Source organism: Pipra filicauda, unplaced genomic scaffold (assembly GCF_003945595.2).
Source record: "Pipra filicauda isolate LSUMZ 115617 unplaced genomic scaffold, ASM394559v2 scaffold102_size2360937_pilon, whole genome shotgun sequence".
Taxonomy (NCBI): Eukaryota; Metazoa; Chordata; class Aves; order Passeriformes; family Pipridae; genus Pipra; species Pipra filicauda.
The window spans coordinates 422,429-449,442 of NW_024103463.1; the positions used below are offsets into that span (position 1 = coordinate 422,429).

The following is a 27,014-nucleotide window of genomic DNA, read 5'->3' on the forward strand; positions in this document are numbered from 1 at the left end:
TCATGCCTATGTGTATTTTGGACGATCTGCAGATGCAGCACAAATTGCCTCTATATTAAGCAAAATGCTGTATCGCAGCAATGTTGGGTCATTACTTAACCGATTCGCATCATCTCAAATTATCACGCTTTAAAAAGTCTCACATGACAGACTTCCAACCCCAGCCTGATGACTCCTGTCCTATCCGCAAGCAAAAATTTCCTCTCTTCAACAGAAAGCCAAACACCTCCTCTGGACACGTCCCCACTTGGAGCTCACTGTCTGCTGGTGTGTGCAGCATCAGCTGGGTCTGCAGTCCATCGAAAAAGTGAAATTATCTTCTTTTCCTAATAAGGGATCAAACTTAAAATGGGTATTTGTTTATACAATGTCTTGTTGCTAGTTCAGAGCAAGGAAGGAATATAATCTGACAACTGCTCCAGGGGCTGCCTGAAAATTGATGGTAGATGCCATCGAGCATGACAGGACAAGGTAACGTGAAGCTTTCAAGGACTGAAGGTGCATGGTTTGTGTTCTCTTTAAAGGAATGGTTTGACAAGAGGTGGCACCACTCAAGTTACACAGTATGAAGCCACACAAAGCCAAGCCTTGAAAACTGCACTCTTGAAATTCCCTCTGATTACGAAGTTGTTTGGTTTTTTTAATTAGGATTTCAAGATTAGTGTTTAATTACACTCTTTTAATGGAAACACGGGCAGGGGCAGTAAAGCAAGATGGAATTAGTCATGGAGAGGAAAATACCAGTAGATAAAGGGTGATTTTGTGCTATTTGAAGATGAACAGTGTCAGAATCAGGGAATCACTCAATCATTTAGGCTGGAAAAGACCTCTGAGATCACCGAGTCCAACCTGTGACCAATCACCACCTTGTCAACTAAACCAGAGCACTGAGTGCCACGTCCAGTCATTTCTTGAACCCCTCCAGGGATGGGGACTACACCCCTCCCTGGGCAACCTCTTCCAATGCCTGACCCTTCAGGGAAGAAATTCTTCCTGATGTCCAGCCTGAACCTCCCCTGGCACAGCTTGAGGCTGTTTCCTGTCACTTGTTACCAGGGAAGAGGCCGACCCCCACCTGGCTTTCAGGTAGTTGTAGGGAGCAAGAAGGTCCCCCCTGAGCCACCTTTTCTTCAGGCTGAGCCCCCCAGCTCCCTCAGGCTGCTCCTCACAGCACTTAGAGTGCAGCAGCCCGAAGCAGTGTGTGGAACACCCTGCAGAGGATCCGAGGAAAGGACAGGTGCTGCAGGGTGAAGAGGGATCTGCCCTTTCATGAAGATCTCCAGAGAAAACTGGCGATTTCTTTTTTTATATCCAACAACAGATGTTTCAGAAAATGAATGACTAACAAAGTCATCATGGCACATGAGTCTTCCTAATGTCTGAAGTACTGCCAGTGACTGTAGCTTAGCTTTTTAAATTGTGGATCCTCAGTTTTATCTGGGACCCTCCCGGCCGATGTGTTTGCTGGAGGTTTGTGCCCAGCCCTGACTCTTTGTGCTGTAACAATGTGGATCCTCGGCTGGAGCCATCACCAGCGAACACGGGTGTACGTAATTATAATCCTTGTTAATTCTGCAATTATATTTGGTAGCAGTACTTCTGATAGCAGATTACTAATGTAGCAATCTCATTAAAAGTCATCCTCCTCCTTTCTCTCCCTAATGATCCACAGAGCACACACACTGCGGAGCATGGACTAAGCCCATTAGCAGTCACATCAGCATGGATCACACTGTAAAGAGATTGGAAGCAGCTATTCTAGAGAAGAAAAAGATTTACATGGACTTAAAATGTACAAATGGATATGGAAGTGATTTAAAGTGATAAATAACTCCAAGCCCTTTTCTTGTTTATTTTTCTATTGCTGTATAGCTTAAGACAGAAAATAACCACTTCTTTCTACATCTTTGATTTCAAAGACCCTTTGTCCAGAAAATTCATTGTGCATGTTTCTATGAATTCTGCTTATATTTTCTAGCCTTCCTACATAAGTAAATGAAAGCTAAATTAAAACTGTCCATATCTTCCACCTACTAGAAGTTCAAGTAAGGCCTGACAAGCCACGTTATGAGGTCTTGTGTTGGCATCTGTCTAAAAAGTCTATTAAATTTAGCTTTGAGGTGTTTTCAGGGCATTATTTTTAAAATCACAATAACCTTATTTATAGGCTTACAGTTTTCTAGATTGCTGCAATGAAAAGCTAAAATAGAGAATGCAGTAAGTGTTATGAAGAGATTCACCTTCAAACGTGGACTCACTCCAGATTTAATAATAGCTGCACAGTTTGAGCATTACAGACTGAGCTGTCAGGCTCCATCATGCGATTCTTCTCCCCGTCCATTGGCTGCTGTGGCTGATGCACATGAAGTGACACATGTCACAGCTGGGACATGAGAGCTCTTCCAGAACGGTGAAATGCAAAGCCAGAGATAACTGAACTCCTTGGCTGTGCTTTATGATCGGGTTTTGCAGCTTTCCTTTTGATTTTGCTACAAGATCAAGACCTGCTCATCCAGATCCCCTTTCCAGAGCAATTAACAAAACATTCTTGCATAAACTGCAGCTTCTAAATTCAAGAAATAAAAGGGAGGAAACTGTTCTGATTCGTTAGATTCCTTGTTTTATGAAACACCTCCCTGTACTTCTAGTTATTGTTATGTGTATGAGCTACCAGAATTAGAGAATTTGCCTGCTTTCATTGGTCTTGCACTAGGAGACATTAATACCAATCAGAATTGTGGTTTGTGAGGGTTAAGACACTGGAATACAATCTTTATGTCACTGAGGACTTCAGAAATCCTGTATCTTGCTGTTGAGAGTTCGAGATAGCTGAAAAAACATCCAAGAGCTCTGCACAAGTGGTTCAATGCCTCAAGAGTCATATCTAAATGCAACTTTCCATTATTAGCAGAAATGAAATTTTGTTCATCAAGAGGAAAGTGCTTTTAGGGCCGAAGGGGAATTTGCTAAGTGGCCACTGAGAATTCTTGGTAAGGCTTTTCCATATTACTCTACTGTAGGCAGGGGAGTTCCTGAGCATGTTATTGTTGAGCATGATCAGGGCTGGGTTGTATGGCTGTGATAGTACAGCAGTGATTAAACAGCAATTTTTGTGAACAGTTTGTTGCAACTTTTCTCTAAGGAGAACTGATAAAATGATAAACATATATCTCCCTCTGTTCTGTGAGGTCCTCAGGACTTTTATCCATCTGGTGTAAATTGTATTTGACAGCAGCTTTCCCAGTGCCAAACAGCCAAGCTGGTGACTTAAGTTTTGGTTGATGCGTTTCAGTACAGTCCAATTAAAAATAGTCCCTTTTCTGAAAAGCAAGTAAGAAAAGGCCCCAGGACTGAGTGCTGCATGTGCATGGATCAGAGGCACCGTGCTGTTGGGAGATCAGTGGAATGGTCTTCTCATTCATCACTTCTTGATGAAATACATTGTAAAGAAAAAGGAAGGAATAAAATACATCAGCTGTGTTAAATGCGAGTTTTACTCTCCCATTAGCATATTGACACTGTCATTTATCTTTGGTTTTGAAGCAGTAACATTTAAAGCCAGTAGAGTTTAACTTACTTTTAAGGAGACTAATTTATGCTTGTTCTTCTTGCAGAACAAAGAGTATGTGTGTCGGGGCCACGACTACGAGAGGCTGGAAGCCTTCCAGCAGAGGATGCTGAGCGAGTTCCCACAAGCCATTGCCATGCAGCATCCAAACCACCCCGACGACTCCATATTGCAGTGTGATGCCCAGTGTATCCTTCTGTGAAGGGGCAAACCGATGGGAACTGTGGCAGAGCACAGAGTAGAGCTGGATATGGAGGATATGGACAAAACCAGGCTCTGTCTGCAGCAGACAGTAACTGCTTCGTTGTGCTACATGATCTTGGATAGAACAGTCACTTTTTAGTAGGGGAGTGATGCAGGTCATGTTCGATGTGGAAGGGAGAGGGTTGTGCTTTGTCACATCCGTGTTTTAATCCTTTACCAACAGCATTGCCACAGTGCACAGGTTTTGTCCTTAAAAGTATTCCCAATATCTTCCCTTGGACAATACTTTGTTGGGAACAGATACTGATTCCAAAGTGCTGTTTTCCATCCTGTTTATTTTTTTACATCAGTATTATTATTTTTTTGCAGTCTCCCTTTCTTTAAAACTGATAAACCTTTTTATCCCCAAGCCTTTGAATGTCATTCTTCTCACTGATCACCTGCACTGGGATTTGATGTAACCACTACAATGCTCTACGCATTTAAGGACTGAACCACATAACGTTTAATGGGACTGCAGGGACTTTTGGAGAGCTTAGTCATGGGAACGCCACTGTTTGGCTTGTGTGAGAACAGCAAGGATACTGTGCAGGACTTTAACCATAAGGACACTGTCAGCACGTGAAATCTGCTGCCATGGGTTGCTGTTTCCTGCTTGTCTTTCCTAACACATGCTTTTCACTCGATAAAAGCTTTCTTTGACTGCACAATGAACAGATTTACAGATCTATGCAGTGACTCCCATCCCAGACAATATAGACGTGCTGCAAATGGACCGTGTCCCGGATCGCATAAAGAGCTTTTACCGAGTCAACAACATCCGGAAATTCCGCTATGACAGGCCCTTCCACAAAGGCCCCAAGGACAAGGAGAATGAATTTAAGGTAGAAGTAGTGACCAAGCAGTGTTTAATCTCTTCAAGATGATTTTTGTCTTGTTGTTTTATGCTAATAATGCCTTTCAGGTAATCCTGATTTGGTGCCCAAAGATACCATAGTAACTCAAATTACAAGTAGCTGTCGAGTCCATGGTCTGATTGACTCCTGACCTGATTAAAGCATTTTCCAGTTTAAAGCTGAGTTATTTTAGTGCCAGGAGAAATGGATTTTGAAGCAAGGATAGGACTTTTTTGTTTGGCTGGGTTTCTTTCTTACTGTCACATATGTCCACAATGTCTTTTTGGGTCCCATGACAGAATTGGTGGTCAGTCTTTAAAACCTGACAGAAATGTTGAATGTGTTGTTTAGGGCAGGTGTACTGAATTCCTGGTTTGCTGTTCAAGTGACTTTCAGCAAGACATTCTACAGAATTAATGCTCAGGAGGTTAATGTGTTCTTTTCTGAACGCTGCCCCCTTAGCACCTGTAGTGAGAGTCCAGATGATGTGGTTGTGATTCACGGGGTCTCTCACAGCCTCCGTTACTCCTTGCAGAGCTTGTGGATCGAACGCACCACCCTGACCCTGACTCACAGTTTGCCTGGCATCTCCCGTTGGTTTGAAGTGGAGAGAAGAGAACTGGTAACATTCATAGTTCCTGTAATTGGGGTTTGAAATGATGGGTTACTGAGGACATGGGATAGACAAAACTCCCTTGGCTGATATCTTGCAGTTTAAAATGATGTAGTTTATCAAGGATTAAGTACGTTCTTTTTCTACCACTTGATCGAAATAATTGCTGAATGTGACCAGGGGACTTATGTGAGGGAATGGAACAGTACAATGGAGACAGTGCCAAAAAAAAAAGAATAATTGCATTGCTGCCACGTCTTCAGTATATAGAAACAAGTTAGTGCGACTCAGTGACCTGAAATCCAGCACTGCCAACAGTGAAGTTTGTTAATGTAGTTAATTTTCTACAAAGCAGTAAAAGCAAAGAGAACTGAACAATCCTAGGGTATCATTTCATTACAAGGAAGATAATAAATCTCGGTGAAGTGTCCATGGAATTAAAGGATATTTTATTGCCTTTTAGGTTGAAGTAAGTCCTTTGGAAAATGCCATTCAAGTGGTTGAGAACAAAAACCAGGAGCTGAGGACACTGATAAGCCAGTACCAGCACAAACAAATGCACGGCAACATTAATCTTCTCAGCATGTGTCTGAACGGGGTGATTGATGCGGCTGTTAACGGGGGAATTGCGCGGTACCAGGAGGTGAGCAGGGCTCTGCTTCCCAATTTACTGTCACCCTTTTTCAATTTCATTTCCATTTCTGTTTCAAAGAGAATTTGACTTAATAAGATAAGAAATTTTCATGTCCGTTATCTAGAGATGAGGTTAAATCCCCCACTTGGTTATTCTGCATCAGTGCTTGCATAGCCACGTGTGAACAGGGGGCTCCGGAGGTGGAGCGGGGATCTGGCCTGGGAGTAGGTACAGGTGACAGGGGGGTTTCTCAAGGATGGCACTTGGCTTACCTGGAAATCCTCAGCTGGCAGGTTAAACAGTGAGGCAGATTTTTTTATACTGCTTACATTATAAAGTCATTTTGCAATAGGGGTTATGGGACTCATAATTGAGACTGATTGGCCCTGGAATCAGGAAAGAATGCTAATTCATGCTACTGAACCGTTATCCTTGCTGATGGCCTACTCACTGTAACCCTGAAATGATCTTATATGCAATTTGTTATCCAGCATAATCCCTGGCAAACTGTTACTTAAACTGAGCATTGTAAAAGGTAAGTTTAGGGTAAAACTTTAGGCAGTTATGTGAAGGGAACTATATAAAATTCAAATAACTGGATGACACAAGGCTTAGAGGTATTGCTCATCACTGTCACAAGGGGAAACTTGGTCAGATTCATGATTCAACAGAATTGTTTTCAGGTGCCAAGACCATTTTCTCAGCATCCCAGAGTGCTAAAACCAATAAAATTAAGCTTTGCTGTTATCTTAATATAAGATTTTTGGACCTTTTCCTGTCATCCTTTGACACCAAGTTATGATGAAATACCTGCCAGTAAGCAAAAGGTACTTTTTTTCCCTTTTCCTGTAGGCCTTTTTTGATAAGGATTATATCACAAAGCACCCCGGAGATGCAGAGAAGATCACACAGCTGAAGGAACTCATGCAGGAACAGGTACTGTTTTTCAGATGCAAAAGAACAGTGTCTGGATTCATCAGCAGTAAGTCTAAACATATTAGATCAAACTGCTTCATTCAAAAGCAGAGTTTGGGTACAGGAGATCCAAATACATTCAAACAAAAAACAGGGGAGATGGGCAAGGAGATTATGACAAGCCTTTCACCTTACGGGATGTGAGGTGAAGCTCAGCTAAAAGTACATCAGTTTTGTTGTCTCCATTTATTATCTGACAGACATCTTGCTGCGTTTCAAGCCTGCCATTCATTTTTGGCATTTTGAATTATGTCTTTCCAGCAAGTTTCAAAGATAATCAGAGACAGGACAGGTCAGGCTTGAGATTAGACTGGCAGAGCCACATACGAAAACTTAATGTCTGTTTATATTATCTGCAGTTTTATTTTTCCATAATGTCTCCATGAGACATCTTCATAGATAAAGCAGCAGGATGCTTTGATGGGAGTGAAATCAGATAATCACATCCCTCTTAACTGAAAGTTTGGCAAGATATACCCCATTAAACAATGTGCCCAAGTCTGAATAGAGCTACTAGGCCTGTTTCTTCAGCAAATCACTGAACTGCTTTGCAATTCCCCATCTGAAAAATAAAGATAATGCTTATCTCCCTTCAATCCTCAGGAGGATGTTTGAAGATTAATTAGTTATTGTTTGTACAGACTTTGGATCATGTAGGGAATTACATACATCTTAAACCTGCTATCGCTATTTTCTTTCATCTGAGACCTTATATAATCTTATTCAATCACTAATATTTTATGTTTGACCTTTGAAGAAGTGACCTTTCGAAATAACTAATGAGGACCAGGCAGAGTGACTGTGCATGTGCCGCTGCTGCTGTTCAGCTCCATTATCAGAAACTCCTTTTAGAGATCTCTGCTGGCAACTCCAACCCCTTCCCTGGCACTGGGAGGAGGCATTTTTTTGTCACAGGGCATTATCTGTGTGAGGGCATAATGCTCTTCACTCCAGAGATAATCTCTCTGGTAATTTTTTATAGTTATGTCTTTAAAAAGCAATCCAACGTGACACAAATGTACTTGTCTCACACTTAAAGTATTCGCTGGAGTAGTATGAACTTGCCAGGATTCCTTGGCTTGCTTAATTATCAGCAGTCTTGTAATGAACAATGGCACATTTTAGAGCACTTCCTTGGACATTGACAGAACTGCAGGACAGGCTTCGCTTCTCTATCTTAGACACGATTTATTTGGGTTTGGGATGTTACATTTTCTCTTTCACAGGTGCATGTCCTAGGAGTGGGTCTGGCTGTCCATGAGAAATTTGTACACCCAGAAATGCGTCCCCTGCATAAGAAGCTGATAGACCAGTTCCAGATGATGAGATCTAGCCTGTACCATGTGAGCTCACAGTCACTTCTCCCATTTTACATTATTCAGAGTTATGATTAGTTGCAGTAGGGTTCTCAAAAGAACTGGGCTGATACAGCACTGATTGAACTTACTGGACTGCCAAATTACCAAAAGAATTCTTGACTTTTGTGCAAGAAGGAAGTCCTAGTAAATATGTTAACTTAGCCTTTAAACAAGAATTGTTAATATTTGCATGTGCTTTGTTGTATCACAGAGCAGTTGTAAAGCTTAATTTTCAGTTGCTGTCTCATATAGCAGAAAATGATGTAAAAGAGAGGAAGATTAACAGGAAGTGTTGGATGTTGAGCTCTTCAAAGGAGTAGAATGACACGAAGAAAACTTGCAGTTTTCCAAGACTGACTGAGCTGAAGTCTGTTTGCTTTGCAGGAGTTACCTGGTTTGGAAAAGCTGAGCCCAGCCTGTTCTGGGTCCAGTACCCCCCGCAGCAACGTGCTGGTTTCACATGGACCCATGAGCCCGGAGAGCATAAAGCTGGTGCATCGACACAGGTACCCCCTTCTCCTGCCCAAATATCGAGGATCCCTGCACACTGTTGCACCAGGAGTCAGGGATCTAAGGAGTGGCTGACAGCACTGCAGGAGGGGCAGGATGAGTTTTGGCAGAAATGCCTTTTGCCTTCATGCAGTGCTAATTATTGAAATTTGAGAACTGGAATAAAAAAGTTGAGAAATCCAATTTGCAGCAAATGCTGAACACCTCCAGGTGTTACTCCATCACTTCACTCACTGTAGGGGCAGAAGCACACATCTGCCACTCAGTTATCCAGACTCAGTCTGACTTTGGGGGTTCCAACTTCTGTTATGCCAACAGCAAATAACTGGGTCCTTATCTACCATAAAAGGAAAATTTCATTCACATTTTAGAACCCAACTCAATATGTACCCGTTTTGAAGGATCGAAAATGTTCACATCATTGCTTTTTATAATTCTGATCAAATCAGAAGCCAAATACAAGGATGATCAGAACATCAAAAAATTACTCTGTGGGTGCTTATTCAAACTGAATGCCCATCTATAAAATCTGAGCTAATGACTGAGGATAAAAACTGGGATTATCAGGACATAACAGTGGGTTTTATATCCAGTTGAAATTGCTCATTTGAAAATGCTAATTACTCTTCTCTGTTTATTTTTCTTGGTGGGTCTCTGTAGTTTAGCTGTTTTTAAAGCCTGGCATTAAAAGCTGTGGAAACTCGGTCTCGAGTCCATGAATGGAGGATGGTGACATTCTTTTTGATATTAAAACTGAGGAGCTTCTACTATTTCTGTGGCTTGGCAGTTGACAATTGGTGTCTGGGTGATAACGTTTTTTTCCTCAAAATTCCTCCCTTTGTAAAGGCTTTTTTAATTCTTAGGACATACTAGGGAGATTCTATAGTGTACAAAATATGTTATTTATTTATGTATGTGATACAGAGAGACAAAGTTAATTACCTGAGTGAGATCAGGGTGCATCCTGCACACCAGCTGGGCTGTATTAATTTACTGTCAGCTACAAAGTCGCCTTCAACAGTAACACTGAGGCCCAACGGATGCAATAAGGAAAACTGTATTTTGACCTGTGTGTCTTGTGCTTGGCTTCCTTTGGAATTTTATTGTATTTAGTGTTAAAAATGAGAGTGGTTTCAGCATGTTCTGTTTAAAGAAATATGCTCCCAGGGTCATGATGTTAACCTGGCTTCGGATTCTGAAATTCAACATCCCACGTATTGTTTTGTCTTACATGTAACCTTGTTGTCAGTTCTTTCATATCTACTCACATTTATTGATTTGTTTATTGGGCCTGATTTTTCAAGAGTATTTGACATCTAGAGGTGACCTAAAGCAGCAGGTAACTGCAGGTACTTTCTACCTTGGAAAAAGTCAGGCCTCACAAATTAAAACACAGGTTCAAAACGTAATTATGCCCTTGCTCTCTCTCTGTTTTTTTTCCAGCCCACTGAACTTGCTTGGTTCAGTCCGACACTCGTCATCCTCTCTGTCATCCCACACCTCCAGTGAAACAGGAAACCTGGTTATCCTGACAGACAGCTCTGTGGGGGAGACTGCTGAGGATATGTACCACATGCAGGTACAGCTCCAGCACAGCCAGGAGCTGTGGTTGGGAGCAGCACGGAACGTGCTCTGGAGGGTTACACTTAGGAGCAGTACTTTACCTACGCATATGCTTGGATCTGTCCAGTGATATTTTTCTCAGCTGCATAGGTAGAATCTAACATTGGTCAAGAAAGATGACAATGATTCACTAGGTTTGCTTTGGGAAGAGATCTGTGTTTGTGCAGTGACTGTGATCCTGCTGTCCACGATGACACCGCCGCTTTCCAAAAGCGAGATTTTTGCCACGTGTGATTTACCCGCCCTGCTCAGCACGGGCAGTTAGTGCTGCTCTTGGTTTGGGGGGTGAAATGAGTCCCACAGTCCTGAGAGCAGGTTATCAGTGGCCTGCACTGAAGCTGGGCAGAGGCTGCCCTGGCTGATCCAAGACAGGTAAATCCCCAAGGCGCTGATCCGCTCGGTTCTCCCTCAGTGATTTCTCTGCCTCCTGCAGCTTGTTTACCCTGAGCCCAGGTACCAAGGCTCAGCCACCAACATCTCTGTTTTATCCTCGTCCCAGGCCAGCCCTTCCACCTCCAGCCTGAGCTCCACTCACTCGGCACCATCCCAGATGATTAACTCTGCCCCCTCCAGTGCTCGAGGTAAGCACGGACAGGCCCCAGGAAGGGTCACCTGCAGGTGTTCCCAAAACCTGGCAGCCTTGTTGACTTACTGGTGGAAGACCACCTATAAGTGTACCACTGTTTCTCTTTGGAGATGTAAATGCCTCTTCAATAATTATTTCTTTACAAATGTGTTCATTCTCCAGAAATGGATTTAATAATTTTTTTCAGCAGTATTTGGAATGTCTCTCTCTAATACATGCTGGTTTCAGGCAGTTGAATTCCATAATGATTTCCATTGTTCCGCCACAAAATTGTGGCAGGCAGTCTAGAGGAAAACAAGAATAGTCCTTGGTATAGTACTTAAAAGAGAGATCATGAAGACAAAGCCAAATAAATCATTTTACATGTGCAATGAAATTATGGCACAAAAAAGGTCTTGAGGCAGTTTAGCAGACATGTATGTACACAAAAGTGTATGTACAGGATGAATGTTGAAAGATATGAATTTTAAGTGCTGGAGATAAAGAAGGGCTTCCCCGCTGGGAAATTCTTGAAGAAAGGAAAAATGTAAAAGCAGACTCTGGGGTACTCGTATTGCCTTTGTGTTACAGTAGCTGGTCTTGATACTGCTAATCATTTTCTTCCCAAGCCTCGGAGCTGAAGCAAAACAACACCATGCAATCTCCTGACTTTTGTAACTTCTATTCAAGGTTTTGGTTTTTTCCCTCTCATTTTGGATTCTTCGTTGCAGGTTCTACACCTCCTTTCACAGGCATCTGGAGAATGTGTCCAGGATATAGCCAGAGATAGAGGCTGATATTTTTAATCTTACCCTTTTTTCCATACAGGGAAACTCCATGTCTCCTGATGGATGGAGAATACAGAGAAGGGCTCTTTCTCTCAAGCCAGCTTGGGGCTTTTTTGCTCAGTCTGGCAGTAAAATTCTAACTGACTGGCTGTTGTTATGACACAGAGGCAGCAAAGTGATTTAATTGAAGAATCAGATGGAGTAGGAAAGTGGGAAGGGAACATCTTCAAATAAAGGCAGATAGCTGCACTAATTACCAAGGGGCTGGAAGGAAAATAATGATAAATAGTAAAGTAACCAGGTGAAAGTGGTGTAACAGGAAAAGAAGATGGAACTGAGGACAGGGCTATCATGCCAGGAAGACATCCCTAAATGGATGTGCCTCAGTGAATGTTTTGAGGGACCTGAGGGGGTTTGGTGCTCATACTGTTTCACGCTGTTTTCCACTTTAGAAGTCCAGTGACAGGCTCCCAGTGACAGGCTGTGACAGTCTTTCTGAGCCTGATGACTGCACAGCATCACCAGCTTCCCTCTTTACGGTATTATTCACTGTTGCTTGGAAACCAAGGGGATGAATGCTCCAAAGGGAATGAATGGGTTGCTGGGTGAGCCAACAGCACCTCCCAGGGATGGGACCCAGACTGACCACAAATGGGAAACAATAAAAGTAGGAATGAGTTTGAAAAATATTTATATAACTACGATACAGCATTTATTCTCTGCTGGTTTTGTTCACTTCTAAGTTATGTGAGCACAGCATTCAGACATTACTCACTCGTTATGGGATTTCACTTGTCCCAGATGCTCTCTGTGTTTCCCAGTGTGCCAGTCACTGTTCCGGTTATTACGACACTGCTGTTGGGAATGGAGCTGTTCTTAACAAGAAAAAGCCCTTACACTTAAATTCCTCTGTGGTAATAGAGCTTTGTTCTTCTCCTTGGTGATTTTTGCTTTTGTTTTCTTTTTTAACTGGGTGAATTTGATGCTTGTGAAAATGAGATTCCAGTGTCACTGGCTGGAGCAAGGTACTTCACAGACATTACATGTGCAGCTCTGCCAATGCACCTCTATCCTTCTTTTTTCTTTTTTTTTTCCTTTTTTTTTGGTATTTATTTATATTCTTTTTAATTTAGCGCTGGTGAAAGGTGCTGGATTGACCGCACTGGAGGCTGAAGCCCTCTATTTACCCACAGAACAGATACAGCATGGGCGGCAGCCGTGCAAGTTCCCCCACGCTGCCCCCTCCCATGTGCCTCATCTCTGTCCTGGAGGGACCACCTCTAGAGGTGAGAGGATAGTTCAGTCTCCATGACCCATCCAACCCTTGGCCTTTCTGCTGAGACTGCCAACAAAGCTACGATAGTCACGATGCTGCAGCTGAACACTTGTCAGATGGGAAGTGTGCGAAGGCCAACAATTCGTTTCATACAAGCCACCTAAATTTATCAGCTTTGCATCTTTGTCACTTGTGGCTTTTACCTGAGCATGGTTAGGTAGGAGTTCTAGGATTTTACTTGATTTTTAAATGGGATTTTACCTGATTTCTAAATGCTTCTCTCATTGATTCAAATGTTAATGTGGAGGTGAAAAGCTACTATTCCACTATGCAGGTACTTACACCACCTCCTCTGTTTAAGTGCATAGCCCTTTCCTGAGGAGATGGGTATCTTTATAATACAGAGTAGTTCCATCAGTGACCAAAGGAAGCTATGGCCATTTGTATTAAAAATCCAGCAGGAATTTAAACTGTACTTTCAATTCTCCGCTTCCAAAAAATGACCCTTTCTTTGATTTTAAAACAGCAAGACAGGCGATTATTCGGCTTGTCCAAAGAAAATAATAAAGCTGTTAATAAAAAAATTTTCAAGGGTAGTCATCAGGAAAGTAGATCAATGGCTTGATTGTATCACTGAACAGCAGATTAAGGCACCAAAATTTACAGTAGTTATAATATACACAAATTAGAGCAAACATCTTAAATAGAACTGAAATCAGAACACAGTAAGAATTTTCTAATTCTGTGCTAATGATAAAGACATTACCAGTTACTCATTTTTACAAATATGTATCTTTCAGTTCTCACCTGGCTCGACCCTTGTGTAGCTTCTTCCCTATCAGGAAAGCACCACTTTTTTTTTGTATGGAGGATCAATAAGTTCAGTTTGGTTTGGCTTCATTTGAGGTGACTCATGAGGCACTGCTGTAACCTTACTGGAGTTAAAAGATTGTACAAGACGGTTCGTTAAGCAGAAGATGAAATGCAAAAGGGCTGGGAAAGAGCTATGAGTGAGTTAGGGTTTTTTTCCAGTAATTTAATTTAAAATATGGTTGGGACTCCTCTGATGCACTCGAAAAGCAACTCCCACTTGGATACTTGATGCCTCCTAAGGCATCCCTACTGCTTCCTCAACACAGCCCCTTGTTAAAATGTAGAAAATAAGTCCCGGTGTCTTACTCAGCACTTTGCAAGAATCCGTATACTTACATTAAAACTGCCTTTTTAAAGCAAAAACCATTTTCATAACAGTAATGGAAGTGATGAATCAGGAGAAAAGATTCAATGAGTTTGGAGTTTAACTACATTAGTGTTCAGTTTCATTCCTTAAAACTAATACTTGTCACAAGTGGATTAACATATTTATAATTAAAAAAGAAAAACTACCTCTGGCTTCAGCACAGGTTTTCCTTTCTCATTAGTAAGTGCCTGCAGTGCTGCACACACCAAGTGCACCAAGCTACATGCTAAAAGGAGTCAGCCCTGCCACATGCTGCAGTATTTTATATGGCCACTGGCTGCTCTGGAAGCTTCTAAGAGCCTTTTTTTGACTTTGCTTTTTAAGTTTTGCCAGTCCCTGAGAGGAGCAGTGGTGATTGTGCTCTCTACCTGTCCAAAGCAGCCCTACTTAATTTTGTTTGCAGACTGGACACTTTTTATAGCTATAGTCAGTTACAAATTTAGGGTAGCAAACAGCAGAGCTGTTTTTTAAACTAGACTCTGCCAGCACATGTGAGATTTTTCACATCATGAAATGCAAGGTCTATGGAAACTGTAATCCCTTATAAATTGACAGCACAGAGGTGGTTTGCAACTTTGATATAAAAGAGCAAGGATGACAAGATAAATGAAAAGGGTAGAGTGTAGGTTGTGCTGTGCTGTAGTTCTGGGCACACCTAAAAGTTCAGCATCTTTACATTTGTCCTGCAGAACAGGACTATCTGTGACCTGTGAGTAAAAGACTCAGCACAAAGCGTTAACACTGTGTTCTCCAAGCTGATGTTGTACATAAGAGCAAAGAATGTCGTCTAATTATGTTTCTGTTCTATGTCTGGGGAGAAAATGAGTTCGGGACTAGAATGCAGATACTCTATGGCTGTCCATGTTGGAGTGGGGGTATAGATTAATCTGGCATCTGCCCCCCCAATGGAATTGTTGCAATTGTAGGACCTTATCCTGCATTCTGCTGGACACATTGTTCCTTCCACTGTGTGCTGAATATCAGTCCCAAAAACTGCATGTTTGCTTTTGCTGGGGTAAAAGCTGCATCAACCAGCACCAATGCCTTTGCTCATATGTTGGAGTGCTGTCCAGGTAATGTGTGTGGTTGTGGAAGTTTGCCAGAGGGGGCATGTATTCCCCAAAAGCCGGCATGGCTCTGTAATGCGCTGTGTGCTGCCATCTGTTCAGTGCGTGTCTGTGACGCAATCAAACAATGAGTGCAAATTAAAGCTCACTTCAGCAGCTTCAGAACATCAATTCCTGCCTAATACTGTGCATCCCAAGGGATGTGTGTATCAGTAGTGTCAGACTTCAGGAAGTCACTAATGAGAATCATTCTTCTGGCAAACCCATTGTCAGCTGTTGCACATCAGAAGGCATATTGTTACGTGGCACTCATCTTGAAGGACATGAGTCCCAAGTAATTCCACCTGCTAAGAAGCTGTTTACATGAATTACCCCAGTATCTTTAACAACAACTACACAGATAGATGAATTAAGCCTATTCCTGCTATATAACTATAAGTATTGGTAAATGTCCTGGTGTCATAAAAGGGCTCACTACAGCAACACGCTCAGTAGTAATCATCATTACAGCAGCATTATAAGCAAAGTGCCACTTACACTTAAGGAAAATTGTGTTTATTATTGGACTTTGTTTTGCTTTAACAAGAGGAAGCTGGCCAAGGGATCACCAACTAAATGGCACCACTTATCTCTAGCAGACCTGAGGAATGAAGTACCTTCCCGTAGCTTCCTGCTTTCACTGAACGGTCTATCTCAAGCTTTTATCCCTTTCTTCCACATTCAGTCCTAAAACGCACAATTTTAAGGCATTTCTGTTACTCTGCAATACTTTATGAGGGCAGGGGAGCATTAGGCACTGTACAGCACAGCCACAGCCGATTCCACACAGATGCCCACTCTTTCCTTTGTTTAAGAGGAAGCACTTTGCAACATACAGCTAGGGATGCATACACCTTACACACCTTTCGTGCTATGTCCTCAACTGTATATAACAAGCCAGTTCTTACTCCATCCTCGTGCTATGCACCCACCAACAGTCAGCTGCTTAGTGGGCTCGGCACCATGTTCTTTTGAGTCCTGTGAGATCATCCGTCCGAACTATTGCACAGGAGGCCTAAATCCCTGGGCATGCGGAGACCTGGCTGTTGTTTGTCCCGTGTACGTGATTATTCTCACTTGTTTACAGGCTCTCCCTCTCTACCAGATAAGTACCGGCACTCTCGGGAGATGATGATGTTGCTGCCAGCCCACCGGGACCGACCCAGCAGCGCCATGTATCCCGCAGCTATCATGGAAAACGGACAGGTAGCAGCTCCAATTTTTTTTCTATGTCAGTTCAACCACCCGAAACTGTGACTTTATATTTACTGGTTCTGATGACTTTAAAGCGCTTTCCTTTTTATTTTTGCAAAGCACAGCAACTTAGGATCATTTTCAAAGGTGACACAGAACTTTTCATATTAATCCCTCCCTGGAGTCACCCACTGTGGCAGTCAAGTGATAGAAATTGTAATGACTGTTAAAACTGCAGATACACCCTGTAAAAATGAACTCTCCTTATCTTACTTCCCAACTTTATCCTGTAAGCCCTGGTCCTCTGCAAGTCATCATACCATTTTATTTATTCATTTTTTTAGAACCACAGCCATCCTGCAGTCTAGCCTCAAAGTTGATTCTAAATAGCTTTATGGTGATTTCCAGAGGTATCAAAAAACCATGAGGGGCTGAAATAATATATTGATAGGGGGTCTCCAAACAGTCTGTGCCCACATCTACATTTGTCTCTGGACAAATTGAAGAATTCAGAGTGTGCATTTAAATCTGGCCCCAGCCTGCACTTGTGAAGGGAATCTCCTGATCATGCCTACTTCAACTCACCTCAGAGAACTGTCTCAGAGCATGCAAACTCAAACAAAACCAAAGCCAAAGGTAAGCTCCAGAAGGGCCCAGGGTGCATTCCAGGTGATAAAGGGCACAAAGGCAGGCTAGAGCTAGTCTGAAATAACTCCTCCAGAGAACACAAGCTGAGGGACTGTTACACCCTGGAGACCCACTGCCATTGCACTGCAGGACTTGCCAATGCAGGCACGGCCTAAGGTTCCCTTTAAACCTTTAGATGAACTTTCTTTGCTTAAGAAAAGTGAACAGAAAGCCCCCGTGTTGCCCCAGCTGGTCTGTAACTTTTAACTCTTCTTTGCTGACTTTTCCTCCCTTAGCCTCCAAATTTCCAGCGCGCCTTGATCCAGCAAATGATTGGACCATGCAAACCTTGCAGTGATCCCAACCTGTCCGTGGCTGAGAAAGGTACTCCTTTCCCTAGTTAGCTGCTTGCTAAAATAGTATTCTTCTGGTCATGCTACAGCAAGTAACGAATGGGCTTCTGCATTTCCTGGCAGAGTGCATTCTCTCATGCTTTTCTAATTAACAGTTTAATTAACTGGGCCTTCTGCCAATCTGTAGTCATTTCAGAAGGGTGGGGTTGCACAAGCTTCTCTATTTCAGAAAGTTTTCTGAGTTTAGCACTTTGTTATTGAAACAAATCCTGCAGCTTTTTTCAAGCAAAACTTCCAAAGCAGCAAATGAGAAGATATCTAAGAAGAATGCAACATTTGGACCGTGTTTTTTAATAATGAGATATACTGGGTTTTTTAGGATGCATTTATTGCTCTAAATATGAATGTTCTTTGTAATCCCTCTCTGAGGTAGTTTTATATTTATTTAGCATTGGGAATATCTGCATTTTTAATTTGTTGCTCTGAAAAAAAACCAGGCAGAGGTCCTGCAGGGGGGAAAAAAAAAAAAGAAGAGAAAGACTTTTTTTGGTGTAACAGAAGAGGAGGAGCTTGTGAAAGGGGTGCCATGGACAAAGCGATGGGCTCAAAAATTACCTGAAAGGCAGCATTCTGAAAAAGCAGAGGAGGGCAAAATTCCTGAGTCAAAATCTGAGACAAGCATGCTGCCTAAGCAAGCAACAGTCATGTGTATGGCTGGGAAAAATGGTATCTTAAAAGATTTTTAAGGCCAGGAAAGACCATTGCACCTCTCTAGTCCGACCTATAATATACTTGGATTTTTACCAATCTTTTTGTTTCAGTAACTGTGCCAGAAGTAAACTGTACCTTCTTGAAAAAAAATCCAAATTTTATTTTAGAATTTCTAGTGAATCAGAATTCCCTACTTTAACAATGTGACAGCCTTACAGAGCAGTCCAGATCAAAACCAAAAGCCAACATCCAGTTCTGATTAAATGCAGAATGATGACTTGATGACAGTAATGAGCGATGACAACAGAGAGTCAAGACTGGGGGGTGAGGGATTAAGAACTCCATCTTAGTTTGAACCAAACAGATGCCAGAGATGGTGAGATCTTTACACTGGAGAGGAGAAAGATCTGGAAAAGGAAGGTACATAAATATTTATTGCCTGTCTAGGAAAAAATACTTGGATTTGTATTTGCGGGAAATATTATACAAGAGTGTGGTATTCAGTGCAAAGAGATCAAAGATAGAATCCCCCTCCAGAGCCCAAAGAAGACACAGATATTGTTCCCTAGTTGTTTGTAGGGGCTAGTGGGACAGGACTCCCAGCTCTTGTGCCAGGCTGGTGGCAAAAATGCAGTGACAGGCACTTTTGGCAGGCCTTGAACCCACATCATCCTTTGAAGTCAGGGTGCCATCTGCCTTGGATTTTGTTAACAGTCACAGCCATGAATTCCCCCCCCTCCTTGCCCTGTCGGAACCTCCTCTCAGTAATTCTCACTGACAGGGGTGACATCAGTCACCCCGAGCAGAATGGTTCAAATGCAGCTTCCCTGCTAATTAAACTTGGCCACTGAGCCACTGAACACTGTTATGGAGAGACATGGGCTGGGACAGAGCACGAGGAGCTCCCTGCTTAGGTTCCCCCCTGAAGCATTTTGGATAAAAGGCCGGTTTTAACAGGCAGCAGCAACTCTCCAAAATCATTTGACCTTCAGATGATTTCCAGCACTCCTAAATACTCATAATGTGAATGAGGGAACAATAAGAAAATATAAATGGATTTTGCACTGGGATAGCATGTGCTCTTCTTCACATTCTTATTCTGCATCTCAGTGTTCAAAAAAACAAACAAAACCAAGCACAACAAGAGTTTTACAGTCCAAGCAAATCAGGTTTCCTCTCTTTATCACTTGATGCTGGGGTTTGCAGGCAACATGAGTATAGCTGGCACTGCTGTCCCTGTTCTCTATCAGTATTCTTTAGTGTCTTTTTCATATTCCTTTCTCAGGTCGATGGTCTCTCTTTAAAAACAACATTTACTTTTATATTTTTATGGGGTTTGTTCTGCCTTATGAAGCTGTCACTTTGTGATCTTTTTTACTCCAGGGAGTTTTAGGCCTTTGGGAGCCAGTGCTTGGGCTAAATCACAAACTAGGGAGAGAAAAAAAAAAAAAAGAGAAACCTTTCAAAATCATTTTAGAAAAGAAATGCACCAAAAATGGCTGCAGGCATTTTAATTACGGAGAAATCCTCTTCAGATGTCAAACTCCACGTTTATTTCTCCAAGCTTCCATTTTCCAAACTGAAGATGGAAAAAGCTATTTTTATCTCAGCTTTCATTGACAGGCTCAGTGAATTACTTTATTTTTTTCCTTTCCTTTGCTAATCTGAAGAAATTGCTTATTTGTTTTTAAACAAACATACAATTATTGCACACCTCCTCTCAGAATAAACCAAGTCTTATTTGGAAGAAAGGAAGGTGCATTTTAATAATGTTTAAGGCTGATGGAATTCTCAAGATCTTGAAAAAGGTTCACGTTAGAAAGAAGCAGCTTCTACTTCTATGAAAAAACAAGTTCGGGAAGATCATACCCACTGTGAGTTATATGAAGTAAATGTTCTCTCTGCTTCCTGATTCACAAAGACTTATGAATTTCAGAAGATCTGTTCAGGTGACTTTGTGATACAAGGAGGCCAACCTGCTGTCCTTAAATATTTTGTGATCTAAATTCTTGATCAGCTCTATAGCTTAGTAAATCCAGGCTTTGAAGTCATGATTTCTTTTGCAACGGATTGAGGTGTAATTTCCTTCATGTCCTTTATTCAGTCCTCACTTACCCTGTAGTGCAGACACAGCCTGTCCTGTGTTTCCAGAGGGTTCTGCCACATGGTCCCTTCTGCTCTGTCACCGCTCACACCTGAGATACAGCTCAACTCACACCTGAGATACAGCTGCCCTTCCATCACTAGGATTTCATTTTTACCTACTCTCTGGCTTGCAAAAAAAACCCTCCCAGAGTTCTACTGCTCTTCATATTTGCTAGAAATGAGCCAAGGGGTGATGGAGGGGAGCTGGGCACACTAACCCTGCGATCACCTAACTCTTGCTTCCTTAACAAAGCCTCTGTAAACTTAACTCACTGTAGACTAAACAGTGCCTTTCTGTGCTTTCAAGCCTGCCACTCACCAAGTCCCTGGAATCTGTCTCTCTGCTGCTGAAGAGCAGAATCTGCCTGGCCCCACAACCCCCCTGTAATGTTACCCCAGTTACATCTGTTTCAATCCTTCAGCTGTGCCAGCAGCACCCAGTAGCTGGAGCCTGGACAGCGGAACCCGGGAGGCCCTGCCATTCCTGTCTGCCCACGTTGGGAGCATCCTGGCCCCACCAGTGCCTCCCCGAAGCCTGCCCCATGGTAAGGACGTGCCCAGCAGGCCTGCAGTCATGCACACATAGATCCAGACCACCTAAAAGCTGACCTTAGCCTTTTTCCCCCCTAAAAACAATCAGAACAAAAACCCACAGTCTTTCCTGGTCTGCTAGGTTTCCAATTTTTTTTTCAAAAATCTTCAAATTATTGCACTCCTTACAGCAGTGTGGACTTGTGCATATTTGGGGACTAGAATTAGGTGTGAGAGCACTGAAGTTTGGCTTGGTTTCTTACCAATGACCAACTTCAGCAGTAATTTAAGGTTAAAAAGCTATTAAAAGAAACTTCAAATGTTCATTGTTTACGAGCCTGTTGCCTTGCCATGAGATCCTTGATAACAGGGGTGGGTGGAAGTTTATCACTGCACTGAAGTTCTCCTTAGCAGTGTGTGTGTGTGTGTGTGTGACAGATGCACTCAGCAGTGCCCATCAGACAGGCAGCCCTAGGTTGGAGTTACCAGCATTTGGAGCTGTTACCTGGCATTACAGATCCGAACCCAGCTCTGTGGCTGCAGCACAAGTCTGCATTTCTGATCCTTGTCTCGTTCCAGGACACTACTCACTGCACTTTGATGCCTTCCACCACCAGCTCAGTGATGCTCCTCCTGCACTGCCTGCACGAACACTGCGCAAGGTAATGGCAGGGGAGCAGAGAGGGATGTAGGACAGTAAGAGACTCCCGGAGGAATCCCCCTCCTCAGCTCCCACCAAACAGCTTCTGAATACAGAAACACTATTTCTAACATGGTAATAACTTGCACATGAGAAAATCCACTGAAAGCTCACAACCTGCTCCAAAGTTGAGTTCTGTAGAAATAACTTAAGTGTTGTAGGCCCTTCCCTTTTCCTTCTTTGCACCATCTGCTGTGATTTCAGCACCCTGATCATCACCTCAGCTACTGTTTCTCTGACAGCTCTGGTGTTGTTGAGTGCACTTGTCTGCCCAAAAGTGGTACTTCTATAGCTGTAAACCAATAATCATTGACATTCTGAAGACAAATGGAATTGCTCTGTTGTTCACATTGTCAAAAGCTGAAATGGGGAACACCACACAAGATGCAGCATTACCTCCTTTGCCAGTTTTAACCTGTTTTTTTTTTTCTCCAAACAGTCCCCTCTTCATCCTATCCCTGCATCGCCCACCAGTCCGCAGTCTGGCCTAGATGGGAGTAACTCCACTTTGTCCGGCAGTGCCAGCAGTGGTGTCTCTTCCTTGAGTGAGAGCAATTTTGGACATTCTTCTGAACCACCTCCTCGCACAGACACCATGGATTCTGTCCCCAGCCAGGCCTGGAACACTGATGAAGATCTAGAGACACCCTACCTCCCTGTCAGGTACAGTCTCTCTGAGCCTGATGTCCTGGAGTCGCTCAAATCCCAGCCATGCCGAAGCCACTCTGCTCCGTCTGGAGTCATTCCTCAGGACACCATGGACCCTCCTGCTCTGCCCCCCAAACCTTACCACTCCCGGCTGCCAAACATGGAGAACGAGGAGGGGATGATCATTGAAGATGATGACAAACACCGCCCCTTGCACCGTAAAGTGTCCCAACCGGTGAGTGGTGGAAAGGAAGAGCAGGCCAGGGTAGCATGGGAGCATGGCATCACTGAGCAGTAGGGACAGCTCCTGGCACACAGCTGGCATCGGCATTCCAGGTCTGGACACAACAGAGAGAGAGAGCAGGACTCGGAGAACAGCAAACCGATTTTCTACTGCCGCAAGTTTATGTCTGAAGCCCACATGAGCAACTGGGCCAGCATGGGAGGTTGCTGCTTTCCTTTTTAAGTTCTTTTTACACCTTTCCGTTCCGTTTTTTAACTTTCTGTGTAGTGGACAGTTTATTCCTTCTGCAGTTTCTTAACCACGTCCTATGGCACACGAGCCATAGAGACTTGCAGAAGCTGAAAAATACGATTTTAAGCGGAGGGGGGAAAAGGGGGGAATGTGGCAAGTTTTGAAGCTGCTTTCCTCCCAGTTTGAGACGCACATGAGTAGAAGCAGTTGCACTAGGGACATATTTCTTTGCTGTACAGAATTGAAAGCTCATTGCTGAAATCAGGGATTCTATGAACTGTCAGGCTGGAAGGTGCATGAGCTGCAGGCAGTGGAAAGATGGCAATTCTAAGAAGAAATTGGCTCTTTTGAGAGCAGGATTGTACATATCTGTGCAGTGATCTCCCTGCATTGGTTCATAGGTGCTGAGGCAATCTAACCAGTGCTGATGCACTGATCTCCAAGATATCATTTCCAACAAACTCTGCCTCCTTTGTTTTTTATGTACTGTTTGATTTCTTAAATTTTGCTTTCACTGGCTAAGCCAACCTGCTTTCTCATGGGAATCACGTGTTATTCATCTGTGCTACAGAATGAGAGGAGGTTGGTAGCCACTGGAGCTACAACCTCATTGTAAGCCTTTCCCATGCCCAGCTTTGGGCAGGCTGTTGACACCAGCATTTCTATTCCAGTTTAAAACAAAACCAACCAAATTGAGTTTCTCATGCCACAAGCTGGTTGATGACCCAGCCAGTAAAGAAAGGATGGCTTAAATGCATCATATCCAACACTCCTTGCCTCAGGGCTGAACATCACAATTCTCACCAATTTCCATCACCCAGGAGCTGAGATTCATTCCATGTTAACTCAATATCCTCAGTCCCTCCCAAAAACTCACTGCAGCTGGTGTGAGAAGGAATCTTCCATCTCAGAGTAGACAGAAAACACCAAGACTCCAGCAATGCCCGGTATCCAGTGTACACCCCAGAGTCAGGGACCTTAAAGGCAACCTGTAAAGAACAAGTGTTTGTTTCCTCTTTTGCTTCTTTAGAATGTGTAGTGAGAGCTGCTGCTTCTCTCTTCTGGAGAGTTGATTTCTTTTTTCTTTTCTCCTCAGGCAGCAATACAGCCTTTCCCCATCCCATCTTTTTTTTTTATGGATAGGCTCCAGAAAGAGCTGAAGAACACTGAGGGGTTGGGGAACAAACCACACCACCCAAACCAGAACTGTGCAGAGGTGAAGACAGTATGAGTCTATGACCACAAAACAAGCTTTTTAATCAGCGTTTGCATAGTTCAGGAAAAAAAGTCTGTGGGTAATAGTGTTCTTTACAAAGAACAGATCTTGGCTATAAGAAACCTTTTATTCCTGTTTTCATATTTTTCAAGAAACTTTCAATCAGGATAGTATAAAATACTTAATATTTTAAGATAAACAAGCTATGTTCCTTCCCCTTGCCATGCCCACACACATTTTAGCCTTCCTTTTAACCTTTTCACCTGCAGACTGTAAAGCACACTCCATAGGGTGGAAACAGACCTCCCTCTTTCCTACCACTGAAAAACCTGAAGCACATTCAAATAAGACACTTACCTCCACCATATAATTAGTGCCAGAAACAGGAACAGCACTCGCCTTTCATCTTGAATTCTTGTCCTAACTGCTCAGTTTCTCCTGCTAAAAACAGCATAAAGAAGCAAAAAAGGATATTAAAAATCTTTTACAGGTCACCTTTAGCACTACCTCTAAATACAGTGACTGGGCAGAGTACATGGCTTCTGAACTGGCTAAAGACGGTCTGGCTGTATAAAGTCTGGACTCAGCAGTTGTGTGAACGGGATTTTAAGAGGATTTGTTTATTTTCTTTCTCCAGCTCTAGCCCATGCAAAACTACTAAGTTAAGGATTTGTTTCTTAAATGGCCTATTTGGCTGGAACAAAGTCTCTCTTGCTTCCTCTATTTTGTTACTAACACAGGCTGCTTGTAATCATTATATCCTTCACAATTAAGACAACAATAATAAAAACTGGCCCATAGTGAATGTTTCATCTCTAGCAGGAAGGAGAGTTTTCCAATGCGAGGACAGTCCTAAATGTTAAGGAACTAAGCTGGATCTCTGGTATAGAACATATATATGAAAACAAATTATGTTTTTGGTAAAGGTAAGTCAAGGTAATTCCTTAGAAATGGGTGATATGTTTTCACATATGCTATTCTCCAGTCCCACTGAGACTCTTCCAGTGAAGTTTTTAAAATAACTTACTATTCAGTTCCAATTCCCTTGCCCCTGGTTTTGTTTTTCTTTTTGGCAGCAAGACTAAAAGTAGTAAATGTAGTGACTTACCGAGCTTCCTTAACGTGGAAAAACCAGCAGGTCTAGCAAATAAAACTTTGCAGAACCAAGAATGCAACTAAAGTGGGACTGAGTCCCAGGCACCTGGAAAACCTGCTCACTAGAGCTCTAATCAGTCTCTCAAAACACATCATCCTGCTCTGATTAGAGACATGGTACAACAGCGGTGAGTCCGTGGGGAGTCTGACATTCCCATGTATTTGTAAGGGTTCGAAGGTCAATCAGGTGATGTATACAAATACCTAATTTATGGCAGGTCCACACAAAGAAGGATGGAATAAATTGCTGAATTTACCAAATTTAAGCCTCTCTGGAGTTAAATTTCTGTTATGGTTCTGATATCTACCAAGTACTCTGCTTCCCTTTTCAGTATTTGCCTTAAAGGGGACAGAATATAGAAAGACTGTTATTGAAATATTGTGAATCTTGGAACTAATATTGCTTGGAACTACTTCTCTGTATGGTGAGGTGTCTTTTAGCATAGTACAACTCCACCATCAAGCTCAGTCCTGGAGTAGGGGGAAGCAACAGCAGTTGCCCAACAGGATTTGAAGAGTCCTTGTATAAACCACAGCAAGAGGATATTTTGAACAGGACCTTGACATTTTATACCTAGCTCTAATTCAAACTTCAGTGTACTTGCCTTCATTGGGTTTTCTTTGCATAACAAAATAGCATGTGCATTCCTGAGAAAATTGGTGGAATTCTGCTATAAATCTCTCCATCATCCGTGTACCTGCTGGCCCCATCTGAAACAAAATTGAGAAGGAACTACAGTGATAGAAGAAAAGCACTTAATTTCTCTGAATCCTATTTTTTTTTCCAATGGTTGGGTTGGTTTTATTACTGTGTACAAGACTCAGATTCTTTTTTGACTTTTCCTCTTTGTTTTTTAGCTTACTTGCCCTTTTTTAGGTAAGGGATATTGCATATCCTTTCTGTGGGAGTATCAGCCAAAACTGGGGAGGCTGGAGAGAGCAAGAGCCTTTGGGAAACAAATTATGTGATATTTAAAATTTCCTCTGATCATGCTTCTTTGTAAATACCCCCATTTGAATGCTGTGTATTTGTACAGGAAATTGAGCAAAAAATGTATAGATTGTGATGTCTGACTGGTATTCTGCCCTGTAAATGTGTTTTTAACCTCTGGCATTCTGTGCTTATTTAAAAAAAAAAAAAGGCAAAAACCTCTAACCACTTCTCTTTTGTGTATTCATGTTTAAAATAAATCGAAAACAGCTATCTTATCTATAATGGAAATCAAATTCAAAAGGAAAAATTAATTTGTACAAGTGTCCTAAAGGTACTTCATTGTATATATTGTGATAGCATGTTTCCAGAACCAACAAATAAGTGGTGTGAATTTTAGATGTAAATATCTGCCGTTTGTTTTGGGTTCCTTTCCCTTACCCCATTCACTCGACTGCTGTGATGTGGAATTAAAGATTAATACCTGATATTAAAACAGTGCAGCTGTATGTTCATTGCTGTCCTCTAGGCAGGGGTATCCATGGGCTGCTCCCAACATCCACAAGGGACAGGGGAACAGCCATCGCTTCCCACCTTTGGGGGCGTGAGGAAAAGGGGGAGCAACCTGAAGGACCTTGTGGCTCTTGTGTGTGGTGAGGGAACAGCTTCCACGTTATTCTTTTAGCTGACAGTGTGTTATTTTATTTAATATTAATTTCCTAAAACAAGCATCAGGCATATCCTCCACCTGGTCTAGTCAGGCAGATGTACATGGCACATGCAACAGCCCCAGAAAAAGTTTTGGGATAACTGTTTCAGAGACAAAGGGAATGGGATTAGCTCTCCAGCAGGTATCTGTGGAGTGGCTGTGTGCCACGTAGTTACTAGCTGGGGTTAAACCACCACTATCTCACTGCCTAGATAGCTACTTTTTTTTTTGCTATAGTACTTGAAAACTAATAATTTTAACAG

At 42.5% G+C, this 27,014-nt stretch overlaps 1 protein-coding gene across 9 annotated transcripts in view; it reads left to right on the plus strand.

The window, feature by feature from the left end:
* The window catches only part of DOCK3 (dedicator of cytokinesis 3), a 190,896-nt gene extending 164,356 nt beyond the window's left edge, over positions 1–26,540 (plus strand). For 3 of the 9 annotated variants that reach the window (XM_027729947.2, XM_027729618.2, XM_027729861.2), the window contains 15 exons: positions 3,615–3,756; positions 4,490–4,656; positions 5,204–5,290; positions 5,745–5,924; positions 6,768–6,851; positions 8,117–8,233; positions 8,633–8,754; positions 10,202–10,337; positions 10,881–10,962; positions 12,868–13,020; positions 16,444–16,562; positions 17,474–17,561; positions 20,809–20,931; positions 21,497–21,579; positions 22,057–26,540. In XM_027729947.2, the coding sequence (XP_027585748.1) occupies positions 3,615–3,756; positions 4,490–4,656; positions 5,204–5,290; positions 5,745–5,924; positions 6,768–6,851; positions 8,117–8,233; positions 8,633–8,754; positions 10,202–10,337; positions 10,881–10,962; positions 12,868–13,020; positions 16,444–16,562; positions 17,474–17,561; positions 20,809–20,931; positions 21,497–21,579; positions 22,057–22,563 (2,190 nt within the window). In that variant the 3' untranslated portion in view covers positions 22,564–26,540. The remainder of the gene's footprint in view (positions 1–3,614; positions 3,757–4,489; positions 4,657–5,203; positions 5,291–5,744; positions 5,925–6,767; positions 6,852–8,116; positions 8,234–8,632; positions 8,755–10,201; positions 10,338–10,880; positions 10,963–12,867; positions 13,021–16,443; positions 16,563–17,473; positions 17,562–20,808; positions 20,932–21,496; positions 21,580–22,056) is intronic. The other 6 variants (XM_027730440.2, XM_027730111.2, XM_027729774.2 and 3 more) reach the window with 5 other exon arrangements.
* The last annotated feature ends 474 nt before the right edge of the window (positions 26,541–27,014 follow it).